The 20,823-nt window shown below is 42.2% G+C and overlaps 3 protein-coding genes across 5 annotated transcripts; 2 read left to right on the top strand and 1 right to left on the bottom strand.

The window, feature by feature from the left end:
* Positions 1-1,549: 1,549 nt before the first annotated feature.
* Positions 1,550-7,346, top strand: ppm1nb (protein phosphatase, Mg2+/Mn2+ dependent, 1Nb (putative)). 2 transcript variants are annotated; one of them, XM_087847189.1, is made up of 6 exons: positions 1,550-2,162; positions 2,256-2,330; positions 2,513-3,084; positions 4,554-4,671; positions 5,147-5,261; positions 5,359-7,346. In XM_087847189.1, the coding sequence occupies exons 1-6, from the start codon at positions 1,925-1,927 to the stop codon at positions 5,441-5,443; spliced, it is 1,203 nt and encodes a 400-aa protein (XP_087703315.1). In that variant the 5' UTR covers positions 1,550-1,924; the 3' UTR covers positions 5,444-7,346. The 2 variants fall into 2 exon arrangements, with proteins under 2 accessions (XP_087703315.1, XP_006810148.1); XM_006810085.3 differs by having other exon boundaries at positions 1,550-2,330.
* An 891-nt stretch (positions 7,347-8,237) lies between these two features.
* kcnk12l (potassium channel, subfamily K, member 12 like) lies at positions 8,238-9,858 on the bottom strand. The gene is made up of 2 exons (XM_006810086.3): positions 9,345-9,858; positions 8,238-9,238 (listed from the first exon to the last, which is right to left on the bottom strand). Exons 1-2 carry the CDS (start codon positions 9,856-9,858, stop codon positions 8,238-8,240), a joined length of 1,515 nt encoding a protein of 504 aa, XP_006810149.3.
* A 4,873-nt stretch (positions 9,859-14,731) lies between these two features.
* ccdc61 (coiled-coil domain containing 61) lies at positions 14,732-20,544 on the top strand. Of its 2 annotated transcripts, none has more exons than XM_006810092.3 (13): positions 14,732-14,939; positions 16,293-16,450; positions 16,537-16,619; positions 17,162-17,322; positions 17,407-17,559; positions 17,650-17,857; positions 17,949-18,031; positions 18,163-18,383; positions 18,483-18,561; positions 18,636-18,833; positions 18,929-18,962; positions 19,177-19,243; positions 19,340-20,544. In XM_006810092.3, exons 2-13 carry the CDS (start codon positions 16,303-16,305, stop codon positions 19,432-19,434), a joined length of 1,530 nt encoding a protein of 509 aa, XP_006810155.1. In that variant the 5' UTR covers positions 14,732-14,939; positions 16,293-16,302; the 3' UTR covers positions 19,435-20,544. The 2 variants fall into 2 exon arrangements, with proteins under 2 accessions (XP_006810155.1, XP_006810154.1); XM_006810091.3 differs by having other exon boundaries at positions 17,949-18,049.
* Positions 20,545-20,823: the final 279 nt, after the last annotated feature.

The raw sequence follows: 20,823 nt of genomic DNA, 5'->3' as shown, positions 1-20,823 counted from the left end.
TGTCTGATACACATGTGAAAATAAAAGTATGTACTTTTTTTTGTATGTTTTTCTACATTTATGGTTGTAGGGGGCTATACTGATGTGTCCTATCACTACAGTTGTCTTTTGAGTGTAATTAGCAAGGCAAAAAAGTGCCAAAACACACAATAAAGCCTGGCGGCACAGTGGTGCAGTGGTTAGCACTGTGGCTTCATATCAAAAGGATTCTTGCTGGATCCTTCTGAGTTGCATTAGGATGTTCTTCCTGTGCTTGTATGGCTCTCTACAGTTACTCTAGAGAGCCATGTAAGCAGAGCAAGGACATGTATGTTAGATTAACTGGTGATTCTACACTGATCATACATTCAATTCAGACTTATTTATATAGTATAACTCCAAACCACAACAGCAGTCACCTCAAGGTGCTTTATACTGTAAAGTAAAGACCCAACAGCATCAGAGAGAAAACCCTATTGATCCGACGATCCCCTATGAGTGGACCAAAGGCGACAGTGGGAAAGAAAACCTCCCTTTTAACAGGAAGAAGTCTCTGGCAGAATGAATTGGACAGGTAGCATTATTGTTACATTTCAAGCACAATGGCAATGTTGTTAGCGAAAACGAGATCTCTGCAGTGAAAATCTGACATTAGCATGAAAAAAAGGACGGAGAGATAAAAACTGTTGATCAAGCTGAGGCACATCTAACACATCTATTCTGCCTCTTCTTGGCAGGTGGTGACAAAACAAACTAAGATGTTTATTTTTATTGTGTGTATCACTTTGACAAGTGGTTTTTACACCATCATGACTTATTAGGTGTTAAAAAAAAATTCCTCCCTTCTTGTCTGATTGCAGCTTTACTAATATCTGTACCCAAGTCAGAGTAATGTGGAGAATTACACAGTGGTGATGTCATCCTTGTTCACTGCACAGATGTAAGCTGTTGTTTGGGGAACGGGGCCAAACAAAAACAGCTGTAAGTCCTGTTAGGGTGATTAATCATGAAAATAAAAATTGCAGTTTAAATGGCGAAGACACGCATATTTCTGCCTCTGTGATTATAAAACGCAGGAATTTTAAAAGTTTAAACGGTTTCAGTTTCTAAATAACATCCGAAAAAATAAGTAATAAAATAAACATTTTAATACTGAGCAAATATTGCAAATACAAAAATAAAAATACAGTCTATCTCCCGCCTAAAGAATGAACGCAGCTTTGATTTCAGGAAAAAACACCTGTGGTTTGAAGTGTATGTACTATTATTGTGTTTAATAAACAAAAGATAAGGACGATATACGATCAGTTTAACAGGATCAACCTCCAACCTCTGTGTGTCTTCTTCAAACCATCTCACACTTTGTGCTGCGTGTCCGACAGTACTGTAATCCACAAGCCTATAATCCGACCGATCAAAGGTTGAGATTAGGAAAGATGTGGGAGGGGCAGAGAGCTGCAGACAGGAGGATGGTGAGTGAGAGTGAGCGCAAACATGACAGTGGCAAAGCAAGCCAGGCAATCATTGGTGCACACAAATAGCCAGCCAATCACAGCACGGGCAGGGAAAATAACAACGCAAGGGAGAAGCTGGTGAAAGAGGGAAGAGCTATGAAAAAGCGAGGGAGAAGGTGAAATCTCAGCAGCACAGAGAAGAGGCCAAACAAGCAGGAGCGGAAGGATGATCGGAGGTAAAAGCGCTGATCAGTGAGGTCTCCAGAGAGGGAGAGGAGAAGAAGGAGATGAGCAGCGAGAGGGGGGTAAGCAGCCAGCACACACAACATCCATCAGCTCAGGCAGCCATGCTCTGAGCCCTGGAGCAGCAGGGCTACGCAGACACTGCACGGGCCCCACATCAGGCCTATAGCTCAGCTCTCCATCCCGGCCAGCAACACCGGGGCAGGGACAAAACAAGATTCCCTTCACAACACCTGTGCATAAAAGCCATGAGGACAGCCAGGAAGGGCAGTGTAGAGATGCCTGCGTTTGTGCGCCAGCTGGTGAAAGAAACAGAAAAGAGGGTCAGCTCTTTCTTCAAAGGGGGCCGTGGAGGAACAGCAGAAGGAGAGCAGCAAGGGGAGGGGGAGAAGGAGGAGGTCATCCCCAGTCCCTACTTAGACAGGCCAGTCCTGGACAAGCTCACAGAGGAGGGCTGCGCCCGCTGGGGCCTCACCTATGCCCTAGGTAGTATGCAGGGCTGGAGGGCCAACATGGAGGACTTCCACAACTGTGTGCCACAGCTGGGTGGAGAGCTAGCTGACTGGAGCTTCTTTGCAGTGTTCGATGGCCATGCAGGCAGCACGGTGGCTCAGTACTGCTCCCAACACCTTCTGGGTCACATCCTGGCTACGGGTGAGAGATCTTTTCAGTGACACCTGACAGTGTGTGTGGGTGTGTGGGTGTTATCTTATAAGGTTATTATTTTATGAGATATTCAGAATTTTAAACAGGCTGGTGATTTTCCTTTGTTATTAGTCATCAATATGATGACTGCTATGGCTGCTGGGTTCAGAAAATACTGTTTGTGCTCACAGATGGAATAGGACCAGAAGATGACCCACCAAAAGTGAAAGGGGCCATTGAAGAGGGCTTCCTCCAGACAGACAAGCACCTGCACTCTGTGGCCCGTCGAGAGGGCTGGGAGAGGGGCGGCACCACTGTGGTGGCCACTCTCATTTCGCCATATTACATCTACTTTGCCAACTGCGGTGACTCAAGGGCCATGCTGTGCCGGTCTGGGCAGGTCTGCTTCTCCACTGAGGACCACAAACCTTACAGCCCTCTGGAGAAAGAACGTATTGAGAGCGCGGGTGGCTCCGTGTCCTTCCAACGGATCAACGGCTCCTTGGCAGTGTCACGCGCTCTGGGAGACTTCGGCTACAAGGGGGCAGAGAACCGGACCCCGAGCCAGCAGATGGTTTCACCTGAGCCAGAAGTGTGTGTGGTGGAGCGCTCGCCGGCAGATGAATTCCTGGTGCTCGCCTGTGATGGCGTGTGGGACACCATCAGCAACGAGGAGCTGTGCGCCTTCATCCACAACCGGCTGCGTGTCTGCACCGACCTGAGGGACGTCTGCACTCAGGTCATTGACCTCTGCCTCTATAAGGTCAGCACTGTTACACACACTTACTGCATGCGCTTGTGTTGCTGTTCAGTAGTCTGGATAACAAATCCTTTCAACTGATTAAAAACACAATTTCAGTTTCAAGCTGAGTTACATAATTTTTAATCAGCTTTGAATTTCATGGCTTCTAATCAAGTAAAGTAATCGACTACAAGACTGACTGTGTTTTTAAACAAAGACATAATTCATATTCATTTTGATATAAGGTAATGGGCTCTGCTTCCTCTTTTAAAGATAACCCTTTAAAAGTTCTGAGGTTGTAAAGGGTGCAGAGTCACACGTGGAAATATTTTCTTACTACATAAATGTTCATCTCTGCAACTAAAAACTTATCTTGAGGTAAAACTGTTTGAAATCAAAAATAAGCACGAAGTCACCATTAAAGTTTGACCCATGGTGGTCCTGAGAACCCATTGAATTTTAGGAAAAAACACAAGATAAAACAGAAGCAGACTAAGTGAACTTCCTCACTAATTCTATAGCACATGCAGCATATTTGTGAAATGTGCTCCAAAGTCAATAAACACATCCATATATGGAAGCTTAGAATATAAAAGGGTTTTTGTAATCCATAGATAAGAAATGTTCTTCTTAGAGTGTGCTAATGTAAGCTCTCAGGGTCACTTTCTCATGAAGCTGAGGGGAGCTGCAGAGTGAGATGATAACTGAGGCCCGAGCAGAGGCACATACAAGACGTGCGCCTTTTGTTAAATGTCTTGTTTTCATCTTCTTAGTTGAAAATGTCATGCCAGTCCTGTGTGGTTAAATGTGGCTTTTCCTGATTCTTTTCAGCAAGTTCTGCCATACTTATCAATCCATTTACAGCCTACAATTTCGTTCCCATATGGAGGGGAAAACTTAATAGGATCTTTGGCTGAAATGGCAAAAATTAAAAAGCTAAAAAGCAACACTGACCTCAGCTTAAGCTTTGGTTTAGTCTCACTGAGACTGCCGCTGCTGTTCATGGTACAACAGACTATCAGACAGCCTCAAAATAGACTGCAGGGGTGTCGGAACAGGTTACATCGCATTATTCAGGGTTCCCATGAGGCCTAATTACCGACACTCTCGCTCAGAGATTTTACAGAATGTTACAGGAATGTAACGAAAGAAAGTAGATATTGGATTAAAATTACATGACAGATTACAAACACAGAAACACATTAAGATAAACTTGAGCCACATGTGCACTCTGTTGGGTCCTCATGTCACGCTTATGTAACAGTGCTTCAGCTTGGATGTGCACAGTGACCTCAAAATGTCATGCCTTCTTCCGCACTCCATTTCCATTTTGCAGCTCCCCTGAGTCCGTGTGACATTGGAGTGCAAACGTTGATGTGAAAAAAAAAAAGATCTATTTGTAAAACTGCTCAAGTGGGATGTTTCATAAGTTGACATTTGTAAGGTCAGCCATCATTACTCACCTCTGCTGATGCCGTTTTGTTCCACAGGGCAGCTTGGACAACATCAGCATCATCCTGCTGTGCTTCCCTGGAGCCCCCCAGCTGTCAACAGAGGCATTACACCAGGAAGCTGAGCTGGAGGACCTGCTGGAGTCCAAGGTGGCAGGTGTGTGGGTAAAGATGCTTTGCAAGTCACACTGTGGACAGTGAAAACCTTCATATTAGCAACCTGGAGTCTGTTTTTGCCATGGTGTAATGTTTCAATTCTGACACGCTTTGGTGTTTCAATGGTTTGCAAAACAAGTTTGAAAGATTTGTTAATCAATGTTTTTTTTCCAAGATAATTATTTAAATGATTTCTGACATCACGTGTCAGGGTAAAAAAACAAAAGCAAAACATCAAATCTGTGATTCTTGCCATGAACCTATTTACTTATGAACACAGGCACTATCATTTATTCTGAGTAAGTCCCACAATTACCCTAGAGTGGTAAATACTCATTAGAAATCCTGATGTGTATTGATCCACAGCTGAAAATAGTCCTAAAAACTGTGCTCTTTACAGACTTTTGCCTAAATCTAAAGTGTCCAGTGTATATTAGAAAGAAACTCTCTAAAAATGCATCTTTCTTTTTAATCAGAGATTTATGATGAGCTGTGTGCCAGAGGGGAAGAGCCTGAGCTGCTGTCCGTCCTCACAGTTCTTGCATCCACTGTCATCCCTGGATTACCACCAGGTGGAGGCATACAGAGCAAGTAAGACACAAATGAGCATCTATGTGCATTTGTACATGCAAACCACATTCTGCTGGATGCAGTAGTGATTACATTGTGTTACTTCTGTGCGTTACAGGAGGAACTGCATTATCTCTGCTTACTATCAACAACGTGATGCGCACAAGCCCATGATACCAAATGTGAGTGACAGTTACAATTAGGTCCATACGTGTTTCTTCAGCTTTAATTAAAGAGGCTTTACAACAGGATTTACAATAATGTGCAAACCACTGGTTACAGTCAAAAACAAGAATGCAAGATTAGACATTGCCCGAAAAACACGGTTCTATAAAAAAATATCTTTGGAAAGATGAAATCAAGAGAAACGTGTTATGGCATGGGCCTGTAATAGATGAACTGTGAGTGTACAAAGCTGTACTCTCAGCTCAGGTTCAGCCAAATGCTGCAAAACTGATCAGGCAGCACTTCACAGTGCAAAAAGATAAGGACCTAAAGCATTGTGCAAAGGCAACCCAAGAGTTTCCTAAAGCACAGAAAAGGAATCTTTTTCAATGGCCAATTCAGTCAACTGATCTCACTGGGACAGAGCATGCTTTTACTGAAGTGACTGAAGACAATAGTGATGGCAGAAAGACCCACAGTCAAGCTGCAAGTGAAGGCAACTGCAGTTTGGAAGAGCATTTCAAGGGAGGAAACAGCATCTAATGGTGTCAGGGGCCTCTCTGTCTGCAACCAAGCAAAGGATTTTTACCTCAGTCATAAAAACAATCCTTATATGCACATTTATGGTAAAACCATGTCTGCACAGTCAATGCAAACTTTTTTGATAAACCCCTTGAATTAAAGCTGAAAGGCTGCACTGCAATTATATCTTGATTGGTTGATGTAAATATCCACTGTCATGATGTAGAAAGGCAAAAAAAAAACAACTAATGGACCTAACAATATAAGTAAAAAGACATGTTCAGGGTCTGGGAGGCTCTTGAGAAGGCCAAGGGATTTAGATTTTGTCTCCAAAGTTCCTCAAAGGAAAGGGACTGTAATAAATGTGAATATTAAACCTGTTTTTTTTTTTTTCATGTGTGCAGTTTCACAACAAGACAATGGTGTTTGTTAGCGAGCACCATCTTGTCATGACAAAAAAAAATGCAAAAACAGATCTAGTAAAGCCTGATACTTTATATTTATACAAGAAAGATATTTTGTAAAAATGACTCAGAGACACTGACCCAGCAACCAAACCTCAACCTCAATAAAAAAGAAAGTGCAGATGACAAATTGAACTGAATAACAACCAACTGTGACATAGTTTGTTTTCATTGGATAAAATAAGAAAGATTAGTACATGCAGGGTTGCATTTTGAAAATGATGATTTAAGACTATACATATATGTGTGTGTGTGCGTGCATGTGCGTGTGTGCATGTGTGTGTGTGCGTGTGTGTGTATTAAAGAATGAACAGGTTTACCTTTCCTCTTCAGGAAACATTGTCACCATTAAATAAAACCTAGCATGCAGCTAACATGTGTCCATTTGTTGTGACAGGAAATGCTAGTAGTTCATGAGACAGCTCGTGGGGATGCACACAATCTTTTTCCCTCGTTGCTGTAAGTGAAAGGCAAATAAATTCATTAGATATCTGACTCTACTCACAATTCATGTCACGGGATCTAAAAACGTTTTGACAAAGTGTTTTACATTTTCAAAAACAAGAACAAAATATGTCAAATTTGAAATACTTACAAATGGAACTAAAAGTCTCCCCCCTAAAATGTGTCCCGCTGTGATTACTGTCTAAATTTACATGAATGCGTTCAGCATGTACACAATTTGCAATTCTTTCTAAACATATATTATTTCTAAACACATTCAAAGGTAAAGTTTACATGAAATGGGATTTTCTCCATGAACTGATGCCTTATTCCCCTTTTTTTTACAGCTGACAAAACAAACAGCACTAGAGTGGGTCAGTTTCTGGATGAGTTATTTTACTGCTTACTGCATTGTAACATTACGTCAGCGAGTCATTTTCTGTGTTACGTTAAGGAAATTACATTAAGTGTCACTATTGTTTTAAATCTAAATAAAGAATATTTGTCTGATGACTTTCTGTGCTCGTTTCTTAAATAACTCATTTTGAACACAGTGAAGACAAAGTATGAGCTGCGACTGCTGAAAATGGGTGATTATGATTTTCTATGAAAGCTTTTAACCTCACACTCATCATCTACTCACAAAAACCCTCCTTATAAATGAATGAATTACAAACGGCTTTTGTTGCATAGTAAAGGATTTCATCTAGTTACCTAAATCTTTCTCTCTGCTCTGCTGACGTGATCCTGTGACTATCTGCAAAGCCCTCGTTGACATAAGGACGTCCTCTACAAGTCATGTTTCATTAGATCTCAATTGAAAACCCTGGATCTCTTTCATGATTACTCTGAATTTCAATGACGTCCAATTGAAAAATGTCTTTCTTGGTGCTTCTGAGCTCCTGCAGTTTGTTTGAGAAGCTCTGTTTAAATACAAATCATATTTGAACTGTTTTATATATGCAGCTAGTTATCTAAGAGGAGATATTTTGGTTTCTACGTTCACTAACTACCACCTTATGTACAACGTTGTCTTCTGAGGAGCTCGGGGAGGGGGACATGTGCAGTGTCCTTAAATCAGCAGTCCTCTTTAAGTGCTCCTTCAAAGCTTCTCTCATCTGATTGCGTTTCTGTGAGTCAGTCACTTCAGGACATCAAACCCCTCTTCAAATGATGCTGAAGTCTTTAACACATATTTGTCCTTTAACTTCCTCTTTCTCCTCACCAAACAACGTATGAACAATTATTTGCTGGCTACAGTCCACTTTTCAGAAACAAAATATTCTATTTTTGGATATTTTTTTAATACAGAACAAATTACTCATAATAAAAAAAAAATCCTAAGGAAATGTAAGGCTTAAATATAGAGAACCCAAAGAACAATTGAGGTGTTGTTATGATGCTATCTATCCACACTGGTTTCCTGTAAGCGATTATTCATAATCCCCAGTGCTCCCACACCACCAGAGAAACCATTCTGATGGCTGTAGCTCTGCCGTGGGCCCTGGTGAGCTGTTTCACTCAGCTGTTTCTGCAGCAGTGCCAGAGACACCTTGTTGGACACCATGAACTCATTGACTGAGATCATCTCCCCTGACAAACGACGCCCCACTTGTACTTCAGCCAACGCGCCCGCATCCGTCTCGCTGTCGCACACAGTCTCAACCGAGCCGTCTGTGTAGCGGTGGTGGGATGAGATGGGCTGCACAGCGTTGCGTTTGATGCGTTTTGGCCTGAAGTGTGCCAGTTGACGCAGTTGACGCCTCTGTTTGTGATTTTTGTTGTGGGGACAGGGGCAGCAGAGCCACCAGCAGCCAGGGGTGGAGCAGGAACAGAGCTGATGCTTCCCTGAGCAGACCAGCTTTCCCAGGATCCAGTTGAGAGTCTGCTTGATGACGATAGAAATGACGTTGAAAAGTGAGTAGATGCAACAAACCCCCATTAAGATGAAAAGGCAGTTTCCAAACCGGTAGGCCTCCTGAGAATCGTACTGCTGCCTCTGGCTGCTCACCAGGTCCCCGAAGCCAATGGTGCTGAAGGCCACGAAGCAAAAGTACAGAGAGTCCACGTAGCTCCAGTTCTCCATGGAGCTGTACAGAGTGGAGGCACTGCAAGCAATCACAACAGATGCTATCCCTAAGATCAGCATCACGTAATAGACGGATGGCTTCCATCCTTCCAGACTGTCCTCTTCACCAGATGACTCCTCCCTGCTCGACACCACCCCAACTCCAGCACACCTCAGCCGACGCTCATGACACCAGCGCATGATGTAAGCTAACATGGTGATGATCCTCTCCAGGAAGAGGTTAAAAAAGAGGATGGTGGCAGCACAGCCAATGAGACCATAGAAGATTAGGAATATTTTTCCTGCTATGGTTGCTGGTGTGGTCATGCCAAAACCTTAGAGAGAAAACACAAAATACAAGGTTAAATAAATGATCACAACCGTGAGCAACATTCCAAAACTGAAGAAAAATCAGGAAAAAAATGTTAAGTGGAGACTTACCAATAGTGGAGATCACTGTGCCCACAAAGTAGAAAGCTCCAGAAAAGTCCCAGCGTGGCCTTAATGTGTCCACCCTGATGCCAGCTCCGTTTGCCTCCTCATACTGCCTCAGCAGAGTGTGCAGGGCGCCCAGGTTGACCCTGTATCTCCTGGTGAAGTTGTCCAGCTGCTGTTTCCACAGGAGGCGTGCGCGGAGCTCAAACGGGTGTTCCAAGGCTGAGAAGATGGCAGCTCCGCACAATAAGTAGAGCAGGATGAGTCCGGCCAGCAGGCAAAAACGAGCATTGTCCTCTTTCATGGGCGCTCTGGGGCAGCAGCAGCAGCTACCTGCAGCCCTCCTCTTAGCCATGAGCACAGCAGCAGCAGCAGCGGCACAGAGACACCACTGAAACAACATGCACCGCCTCTGCCGGCGCTGCCAAGTCACAGACTCACCGTGCGTGTTACATGCATCAACAGGCACAAATATACATGCACTAGCAGAATGAAACTTCTGGTTTAAACACGCATGCATACATTTGGCTCTAACATCTCACAGGCAAGCTTTCTGAAGAGGTTTTTGACGACAGGTTGATCGTTTTGTTGAAAGAATTTCACATCAGATGAAATATCTGTAATAAAATGAGCAAAAAATTAATAATGCAGATGCAGATTAGTCAGATGTGGTTGCAAAATCTTAAGTTTAATAGGCTGACTCGTTTAACATGACAAATTGTCAGAAAACACTTCTTGTAAGTAGCAGTTTATGTCTTATAATCCACACAACATAAAATACTGAAAGTTTAAAGTAAATAAAAACCACAGTACCTGGTCTCGCTGGCAGCACCGTTCACTTAAGCGCTGCAGATCTGCGTGTGCTCATTCCATGGACGTTCTGAACAATGACCAACCAAAGGAAGCCTCTTGATTTTGTGTCTGTGAGTGTGTGCGCGCATGTGTGTGTGTGCAGAGAGACTGTCTGATGTTTCATCTGTCAAACACTCACATCATCATCCCTCTTCTCACCGCCTCCTCCTCCGAGCACACCCTGATTGGTGCAGTCAACTCTTCATTTGTAAAAGTGCTTTTTTTTCTTTTCTGTCATCAAACACCAGTTTAACATTTTAAAAAAACTCTCACGTTTGCTTCAAAACACTGATCGTGTGGTCATTTGCTTTCATCAATGCATGGGACAAGAATTTCTTCTGATAAAGTAAAACTAACATTAACCTCTTAAGCCCCAAGCCTAACTGATCTTCTGCCATTTGCCCCCGCATCAGGGGGCGTTGGGGCTTAAGAGGTTAAAAAAAACATTGTAGTAACATGATTAGAAGCTTGCAAGTTCTGCTGAATTAATCAAAGTGGGCAAATTTTAGTTTCCCCTGCTCTCTTGTTGCCAGTGGTCAGGTGCCATTTCCACACCCACTTAGAGTGCTTTTTTGTTATCGCTGCAGACTGTGTGGGAGGATTTGTTGAGCGTGGCTATCGGTTCCTCTGTCTGTTCGTTCCTTTAATCTTGTCTGGTGCTGCAGGTAAGGGCATGGGGTTCCCCACGCCTGCCGACTAATGGCTGAACGTCAGCAGCGGGCAGGTGTGGAAAACAGACAGTCCATCTGCCTTGTCACGCAGAAAAGCAGCAAAGCAACAATTTCTCTTGATGCTGGTGTTTCAAACGATAAAAAAACAAGATTTAAGGCAATCAGCTTTCACAAGCAAACAAGACGTAAAAGATCACATTTGTGGAAACTTGATCATTTTTTTATTGATGTGAAATACTTAAAAGTGCGTAAAATACTAACTACTTGCTTAGCTTTAAAAAGATAGAAGTGAAAAACGAAATATAGTGCTGACAGCAATGCAACAAATAATCATCTACAGAAACACTGACCCTGCTAGCACAGTGATTTTCAGCTGGGGTAAGGTTGACTGAGTTCTCTCTTGGCTCTGTCCTCTCTCCTCCTGCCTTGGGCCCATGAATGTATTTCAGTAAACCTTGTTGAAGTAGATTTCCAATTCCTAAAATATAATAAACCTCCTCTGTTCTCTGTCCATTGGGACAGCAGGCCTGCTAGAGAGGCTATCATTAAGGATGCACAGATGTATCCTTTGCATTAGTATTTTTACCTGAAACATGTAGAAGGAACACTGTATACAGCTGAAATGTACAAACTGTGGAGGGCAGACGGGGTCTTCAATCAGCTAGTCTTTTGTATTCACACATTCATTCGGGTATTTTAGATGATTTATTATGTGATCAAACATTCTGACCTTCACTGTCTGTGTGTGTTTTACTCTTGTTGTGAAAATGACTAATTAATTCTTTTTTTTAAAGTCTAACACTGTTGTACCTCATAAATTAGATCTGAAAATGCAGCTGGTTAAATTCATGACGCGATCATGACACACACATCAAACTGAGGATGTCTCATCTTTCTAACTGCTTGTTGTGTTGACTCCTCTCTCTTCATGTGTCTTCCTCTCCTCCTCCACTCTTACCTCTAATGGGAGGGACTAAGACATCAGGGGAGGAGTCTAGGAGAGGAATCAAAGACGTCCAACTGCCAGCAGGATTCAATGTTAATGTAATGCGCACGTTTGGCTGGCACTGGCACACCATCCAGATTTACTTTACAGGTTTACGCAGACACACAACCAAGTCAGTAGCACAGTGGGAACATTTTCCAGCATGTAGCCAATCAAAAAAATAAATGTCAATAAAAATATTGAACTTTAAAAAAAATTATGCAAAAAATGTAGCTAAAGCTATCTTGCTGAACCTTAAGGGCCATCCTTCTCTGTACTGACCATAACTATCAATCTTAATCTGTTATCCGGAGTTAATGAAACAGTCGCACATAATGTCACTGAGGGCTCAGTGTAAATTTGCCAAAACCTTAAATTGCTGATATCAGTATGAGATAAGCTACAATGGTTAATATGAAGCATTATTCATTCCATTAATGCTTCATATTAACCATCATTACCATCCATCTATTTGCTTCTGCTTCTCCAGTTCAAGGTCACATGGGTGTTGTAACCTAACCCAGCTGTCACTGGACGAGAGGCAGGATACACCAATCTGTCACACCATCATTACCAAATAAACACTTAAATTAAATTAATGGGGTAAATATTTTTGAAAATTTAACAAGCAGTTAATAACTGATGTATAAAACATTATATTAGTGGCTATTATAATGTTACAACTGATGTTTCTGAATCTTTGTAAATGCTCATTATCAACTATTAATAATGACAATATCAAAGCAGAAAGGATATATCCACTTTTCATATACTTTGTACCATTTTAGTGATACAATGTCACTTTTAAACTGATCAACCCAGAGGGGATGTCCATATTTTTAGCTTGTAATTGGTAGAGGCATGTGTTTCCTGAAATAGTGAGCAGGTCAGCTCAAGACAGAAATGTCAGACATCTCTGGCTGAGGCTGCAGAAAACTGCATTTGTGTTTGGCTCTGCAGTGCAGGTGGGGATAATTTGTAATGCTGGATTCACACTGCATGCCATGAAGCTGAGGCCATCATCCAACTATTAACAAAATATGGTATGTGCAGCAAACAGTAGTGACTTATTTAGTGTAGCATAGTGTTTACACTACTTTAAATTTCCATTCATGTAAACTCATTCTGCCTGACCACTTGCTGATGTTTCATCTAAGTCATAACAAGTTCCCAAAAGTTCTCTGAGTTTAGTCTTCTCGGAAGGACTAAACATCTTCAGCCATCCTTTAGTACGCATACAATCCACGTCACACTGCGCTGATCCCAGTGAGCGTGTTTTATGTCCTTTCAGACAGACAGCGAGCACCTCACACTTCAGACTCAATCACTCAACTTATGGGTGAACACTGTCTCCATGGAAACAGTTCCTCGCCCAGATTGAGCGAAGGCAAGCAGAGGTCGTCTAAACGTTTAGCGGGAGGCACTTGTTTCCGACAACTAATATTAACCACTTAACCAACCAGTGGAAAGTAAACACACACTTGAGACAATGTCAACACGGTTGTTTTTCCTTTCTTGAAACACTGAGTTGACAAAATGATGTATTTTTATTATTATTATTATTATTATTATTATTATTATTATTATTATTATTAAACTGGTAGCAGCTTCAGAAACACGAGGAGATCCTTGGTACTGTCTGATGAACATTGCACAATATAAATATAGTCTAGCAGCACTGTTTGGAATTACTTATCTAGATAAGAGAAACATGTCACACAAGAATTTAAACTTTTCAGTAAAACATTAATTTTATTCTACTAATAAATCCATCCATCTTCGTCCGCTTATCCGGGGCCGGGTCGCGGGGGCAGCAGCCTAAGCAGAGAAGCCCAGACCTCCCTCTCCCCAGCCACCTCCTCCAGCTTATCCGGGGGAACACCAAGGCGTTCCCATGCCAGCCGAGAGATATAATCTCTCCAGCGTGTCCTGGGTCTGCCCCGGGGCCTCCTCCCGGTGGGACATGCCCGGAACACCAACCCCAGGAAGGACCCAGGAGGCATCCTTGTCAGATGCCAGAACCACCTCAGCTGGCTCCTTTCGATGTGGAGGAGCAGCGGCTCTACTCTGAGCCCCTCCCGGATGGCTGAACCTCTCACCCTATCTCTAAGGGAGAGGCCAGCCACCCTTCGGAGGAAGCTCATTTCCGCCGCTTGCATCCGCGATCTCGTTCTTTCGGTCACTACCCACAGCTCGTGGCCATAGGTGAGGGTAGGGACGTAGATCGACCGGTAAATTGAGAGCTTCGCTTTTACACTCAGCTCCCTTCTAATAAGTGATTTTACTATTATACTAATAATAATACTACATAATTCTAATACAATATATTGTAGAATTATATTATCATAATGTATACAAGGAACAGTTCTTTGTTTGTTTTTTCAGCATGACAATGATCCCAAACATGCTAACAATCCAGCAAAAGCATACCTGGATAGAAAAACACACAATGCACACAACACGCAATGCAGTATCAGTCATGGATTGGCCTCCCCAGAGACCAAACCTCAGAATTACTGAAACATTGTGGGAATCTTGTTGCACCTATTTCCCATTTTCCAGCAAAATATGAAGAAATGAGGGCTCATATTTTTTCACATTACTTTATAATGTATTGGATGCTTTTAGCAAATTTTAATACAGCTAATATTATCATTACTCGTTATTATTACCGTTACATTGTCGCCGTTACACTGCTGCGTCGTTACATGATTAGCCTATCTGACATTTTCGTGCACGGTGAACATTCACCGTATTCCATTTCGTGTGGTTGTAAGAGCAGTGTCTGATCGGTACCTGTGGAGGGCGCCCACACGCCTGCGAGATATCGAGCCTTCATCTAATCGAGACAGAGGAAGAGGCGGCAGCGGCAGAGAGAGGTAAAGAAGAAGAATTTAACGGTTCCCGGTTGTTGAACCGCTCCGGTCTCCACGGTGCCCTGCGGCTTATGAACAGTTTGGGGCTTGGGATGACGGTCATTTAGTCGACTAGCAGTTATAGTTACTTCATTTAGATAGGTCACCACCATGTTTTTACTAAAGGTAGCAATGTTTTGACAGCTTACCACCCTAGGGAGCATCACTGCACGCAGAGGTAACGTTCATTTGTTTGATTGCACATCTAATAACGCTGTGTGGTTGATGTACAGATAGCTCTGTTAGCGCTCTGTGAGTCCACTAAGATAATACTTGTGCTAACTAACCATAGTGTCCGTGCTAGCTAACCCTAACTAGCGCTGGTCAGTTGACCAAAGATGTAACTCTCGCTAGCTGACGGAGAAGTAGGAGAAAATGTAGCACCGTAGTTTAGAACAATGCAATTATATCTTCCAACGAAACCGTGCTTAAATTTAACGCTTTTTCACTCGAAGTAAACCTTTTTTCCCAATGCGATGTGATAAAATGTTGCACATATTTTATTAGCAGTACCGGAGAAAGTGAAGTCCAGCGCGAAATCTTTCAGCGTTTTAAAGCCACAAAAGAGACGCAGTTAATGACGTACTTTATTAAACAGTGGCTTAAGATCATTGTCAAATCCCTCAAGTCCCATACCGTTTGACTGAAGCCATCAATCAGAACTTTTACTGTAACAATGTTGACACCTTTTAAAATGAACTATGTCCGCTGCCGCCCCCTGCGGCTTACTTGTGTAATAACAGGCTGTGCGAGAGGAGCCGAAAAAATAGAATTACATTTAAAAGCTGTAAAAAACAAGAGAGAGAAATGGCTATTGAAGATATCTATTTGAAGATAAGAAATGCATATGTTGTGAATAATATTTTATGCTTTTAAAATTAGGTTCTTAAGGAAGGTATGGCTTGTTTCACTAACCTGTGAAAATATCAACCCTGTGCAATCAATAATGATACAAGCACACATGTTTTTATACACACTAATATATTTATATTGTTTTATTTATTCGAAATTGTGTTATTAGTCTTTGTACAAATGAAAACTATTTAATTAGATATATTCCTCACTTTCTACTGAATGGGACTGTGTACCTTTTTTTAATTTTTTGTGACAATAAAAATTCTGATTCTGACTGTGATGCTGAAAGAAATCTTAATGTCACTGTAATAAGACCGAGAATTGCAAATGTTCCCAAAATGTTGGGATATTTTTGTGAGATGCATGGAATGATACAATATATTTTTCACAACACATCATTTAACTCCCATTTTATATATGATTATGCATGTCTCCTTGCAGCTTTTCCCTGTTATCCTTCGAATAATACAGTGTAGATATTTATCAGTTGCTCAACATGATCTTAAAGGCTCTGCTGTGTGTGAAGAAGCGTGGGTCAGCTCAGGATTACGATTATGCTTTATATTTTGGCTCAGGTGTCAGATGTACGCATACATCTGTCTCTGTTTTAACAGGAAAGGAGTTGGTTGATTCAGTTGCTTCTAATCGATTGGAATAATTTGTTTCTCCGATTTAGAGCTGGAGCAATGGAGGAAGGCTCTGAGCTGATGGAGGATATTGTATTTCGGGGGGTGGAGTTTTCTGTGAAGATGGAGGTGGACAAGGGTTTGCTCTTTGTCGAAATCTCTGATTCAATGACAGCGGATCAGTGGAAGGGGGAGTTTGATCCAGCATGTAAGTGGCGTATACATCTCAGTTTACATATCACTATAGCCAGTCATTCATGCTGTTTAACTTTAACTGCTTTTTTGTTTATTTAGATATTGAAGACCTCACTCGCAAAACTGGCAACTTCAAGCAGTTTCCTATTTTCTGTAGCATGCTGGAATCTGCAGTGAGAAAGGTGTGTGTGTGTGTGGTGGTGGGGGTGGGGGGGGGGATTAGAGGCAGAACAAATGTAAACACAGTTAATAGATGAATATAAAGAGACAGATTTCCCTGAGGCTGTGTGAGCCGAAGAGGAGACTCGGTTGTGTTCATTGTCTCCACTTAAGCGAAAAATGCCCAGTTATCCCAGGATGTCCTACTCCCTTTTTCCTTTTAATTAACGTGTAGTAGCAGGGGAAAAAGAAGGAGCCTGGGGGAAATTAGGAGAGACAAACGGAATTTTTGGCACATTTTTAAGTCTGCTGCAACGAAATTGTCATGAAAGCAAGGTATACACGCACACTGTAAATGTTAAAGCAAGACAGAAAAACATGCTTTCTGATATGTCTGAAGATGCATTATTAGAAAATTAGATCCATGATCATTAGAAGAGATGGCTGATATTTTTTTGCCATTAAATTGCTGTAAATTGGGGGGGGGGGGGGGGGGGGGGGGGTAAATATAAAATCAGGAGCATGTTTTATTATTCTGATTGTTGAAAGAGATGCTTCTTTGCAGACGAGTGACTCTGTTACGCTTGACCTCCTGACCTATGCTGACCTGGAGCTACTGCGAAACAGAAAAGCAGGGGTGGTCAGTCGTCCTCGCAGCCATCAGCAGCCATCTGCTCTCACCGCCAAAAGATATCTCATTCTCATATACACAGTGGAGTTTGACAGGTTTGCTCACAGCCTTGCTGCTTTATGCCCTCTGCGTCTGTAGTAGAAGCTGTGCTGATGTTCTGATTTTCTGTCCATGTGTAGAATTCACTACCCTCTACCTCTGCCCTATGTGGGAAAGCCTGACCCAGCTGTCCTGCAGAAGGAAATCAGAGCGCTCAGGGCTGAGCTCAGTGCTCTCACCTCTCACGGAGTTAACAAATCTGCAGATCTAGAAATACAGCGGCTACGAGCAGAGTAGGTTTAATCTCTACCAGTGTTACCAATATTAGCAGATGCTGGAAGTTTTCTTCTTCTCTTTTTTAAATGTCTCCTGCTGTTTTGAAGGCTGGCTCTGGTTAAAGAGGAAAAGGAGAGCATGGCGAAGGTTCTGGAGCGACTGCAGTTGAGTGGAAGTGATCCCACGTCTGGACGAGAGGACTGGAGAATGAGAGATGTGGTGAGGACGCTGGAGGAGCAACTTGTCAAGGAAAGGGCCAAAAGTCAGCGCTCGATGAGCAAGAGATGTCAGGAGCAGCGACTGCTAGGGGAGCAGGTGATGCTTCTTTTCTTTTTTTTAAACTCGTGTAACGCCCCCTTTTTAAAATAAATCAGCAGGTTTTAACTTTTTCTTCTTTCCATTCCAGTTAGAGGAGCTGAGAGCATCAGAGTGTGCTCTCCGTGTTCGTGTCAAGAGTCTCACCAATGAACTGGCGTTACTACGGAGAGGGTTAGACAATCTAAGCGTGTACTATATCTTTACTTTCTCTCTCTTTCATACATTCGCTTACACACTTAAAATTTCAAAACCCGAATCAGTCACCCACTGAACACTCAGTGCTGTTTTTCTTGTGTATGCAGCAGAGTGACTCCTGTGTCGGGTCGTATCAGCTCACGGGTAGATGGAGAAATTTATCGCTCCCTTTCTCGGGAGAGAAGGTCTGGGTACGGGACAATCAGGGCTCGCTCGGGATCTAGAGAACGTACAGAGGATAGAGGACAGAGGTCGGTGGAAAGAGGAAGACGCGCAGACTCCTCGGGACCGCGTGCTCGCATACCCAGGCCATCACCTTCCCCCACAGGTACTAGCTCTGCTCCTGATGTCATTTCTGTGAATGAATTCTCAGTAATTAATCCCACTGATAAAGATTTGTACTTGATAAGCACTTCTGTTTTTGCAGGGTCACGGGTTCCACGCTTTGATCCAACAGCATATATCCAGGACAGGCAGCGCAGACAGAAGGAGGCAGAAATCAAAAAGTTGGTTTCCTCACTTTGTGAGTATACGCCAGTATTCCATGTAGTAGCTGCTCAAGCATGTTTTTCTGTGTCAGACAGAGGAAGGTGCGAAGGGACATGCTGGCATCACCCGTGCTCCCCGAGAGAGGCCGTTCACGTTCCAGAGAAACTTATCCTCAGCTGACCCGGTCAGGCAGCAGAGGCAGGAGTTTATCTATGGAGCGGCGAGGGAGCAGGAACTCCTCTGAAAGCTCGTTAGTGGATATGGATGAAATGACCAAAACTCTGTACAGGTGATAGTACTTTGGATGGATTTGTGAAGGCTCTGTGGGTGTAGCTGGCTATTTTAATGTCTGGGTTGTTGTTGTTTTTTCTTTCATGTTTTCAGAGGAAGAAAACAGACTTACAATGGACCCAATGTGGTGAGTTATGACTTTCCTGTTATTTATTTGTTGTCCTTTCCTATTTGTATTTGAAAAGGGCTGATACCAGCCTTTTTTGGGCATGAAAGCAGTGCAGGTAGTAGATGTTAGTGGAATTAAATCACTGAGAGTTGTAGTTTTTAATGGTTTTGTAGCAACTAAGTACAGAATATTACAAGCCTTAACAGTTACAGTGCAATTTATCTGTCTCTAGTCTAGGGGAGGCCTTCTGTCCAGGAAGCAGTTATGCAGCACACCAACACTCAGAGTCAAAGACAAAGGTAACTTGTACTCTTTTTTTTTTTTTGTCCCCATCAGTTTACATGCATTTTTGGTTTTTTAAAGTCTAATTTGTCATTTGATGTCCCAAACCCCAGAAAGCTCTGCAGATACAGGTGCAGAGCTATCAGAGATTGATGCAAGACTGCAGGCACTGCAGGAGTACATGAGAGACTTGGATACAGGACATTGACCTGCTGCACAGGATTGTCTGATTTCGTCATCTGCATAAAACTGAGGAAGAAATCCTGATTTGGATCATTTTTAGTATGCACTAACATCAGAGACTAAAACTCCCTCTGGAAGCTCAGACTTCTGGAAACTACAGCCATGAAGGTCATTGGACTACTTTTTGTGGACTAATTTCTTTTTTTATGTTTTTATAAATTAACTTAAAATATGATTGTGTCTGTGTGTTGCCAGCTTTTTTTCCCTTTTTTAAGCCCAAACAAACTGATACATGTGTGTAAAATTTGGCATTGCCTGGTAAATGTTGATCTTTCAAAGGCTTGTTTAATAGTGTGGGCAGAGTTGAGTCCTTTTATATTCAGTCCATGATGCAGAAAGGCATTTCATCACTGGGTTTGCAGGTAGATCATTTGTTTATCTATCAGCACGCCTACATCCATGTCTGATCCTTGCTTTCATCATCAGTTTAAAATGCGGAACATTTTTTTTACGATTTCTCCGTTAATGAGTTGGTGTTAAAAAAGTGATCCATACATCTTTTGATACATTACAGAAATGTCCATGAGTATGATGGAGTATACCAAAATGTTATAGTACATTTAAACATGTAATGTGCTGTTGTTTCTACCACCCAGTGCTTGCTGGGATGCCTTACAGCTCCTGTGCTCTGAATCAGTGGATGACATAAGTGATACATGGTGGTCAGTTGTTTTCCACCTTTTTGTTTTATTATTATTATTTTACCTTGTCTTCCCACTTTGAAGTAAGGATTATCAGTGCATCTCAAGTATTTTGTTACCACTATACAGTCTCTAATTGTTCCACACAGTGCAGTGCAATACAATACAGCCTTTTCTGCCCTTTAAATTCAGCATTATTTTGATGGTATCACAAACTGATCCCAAACTTGTTAGACATTTCTATAAGGGAACAATATTTACCATAAAAACAATGTTTTAATAGGCTATGCTGATGGTGCATGTAAAATGTGTAAAAACTTGGCACATTTTTCATAACAAATTGCCAAATATTTTCTGAAACTGTTGTCTGCAGACTGTTACTAGAACTTTATCCATTGTTTTTATACCACCTAAAATATAATTTATAAGAAAGATATGCTGTGTGTCAGGAGTCTTTTTATGGTTTTATACATACTGCTTTCCTTTGGATTAGTGTTCGCTGACAAGAAGCTTGAGGGGTACCTTGAAGATCTTCCAGCACTGCAGCTGGTCTGCTTTCACTAATTAACAAGTCCTCTTCTCAGGCAAACCAGGCAGTGTCTGAACAGCTGCCGTGTGCCTAGCAGGACACTCAGGGGGGGAAACATGAACACCTTATGTTGGTTTATGCCATGCAGAAATTTGGCACTCACTCACATCCACAATGTGTTGAA

The sequence above is a fragment of the Neolamprologus brichardi genome, chromosome 10, assembly GCF_056152115.1.
Source record: "Neolamprologus brichardi isolate AB-2024 chromosome 10, ASM5615211v1, whole genome shotgun sequence".
NCBI lineage: Eukaryota > Metazoa > Chordata > Actinopteri > Cichliformes > Cichlidae > Neolamprologus > Neolamprologus brichardi.
Note: the sequence above shows the minus strand (reverse complement) of the source record. Positions and strands in the feature narration are given on the sequence as shown.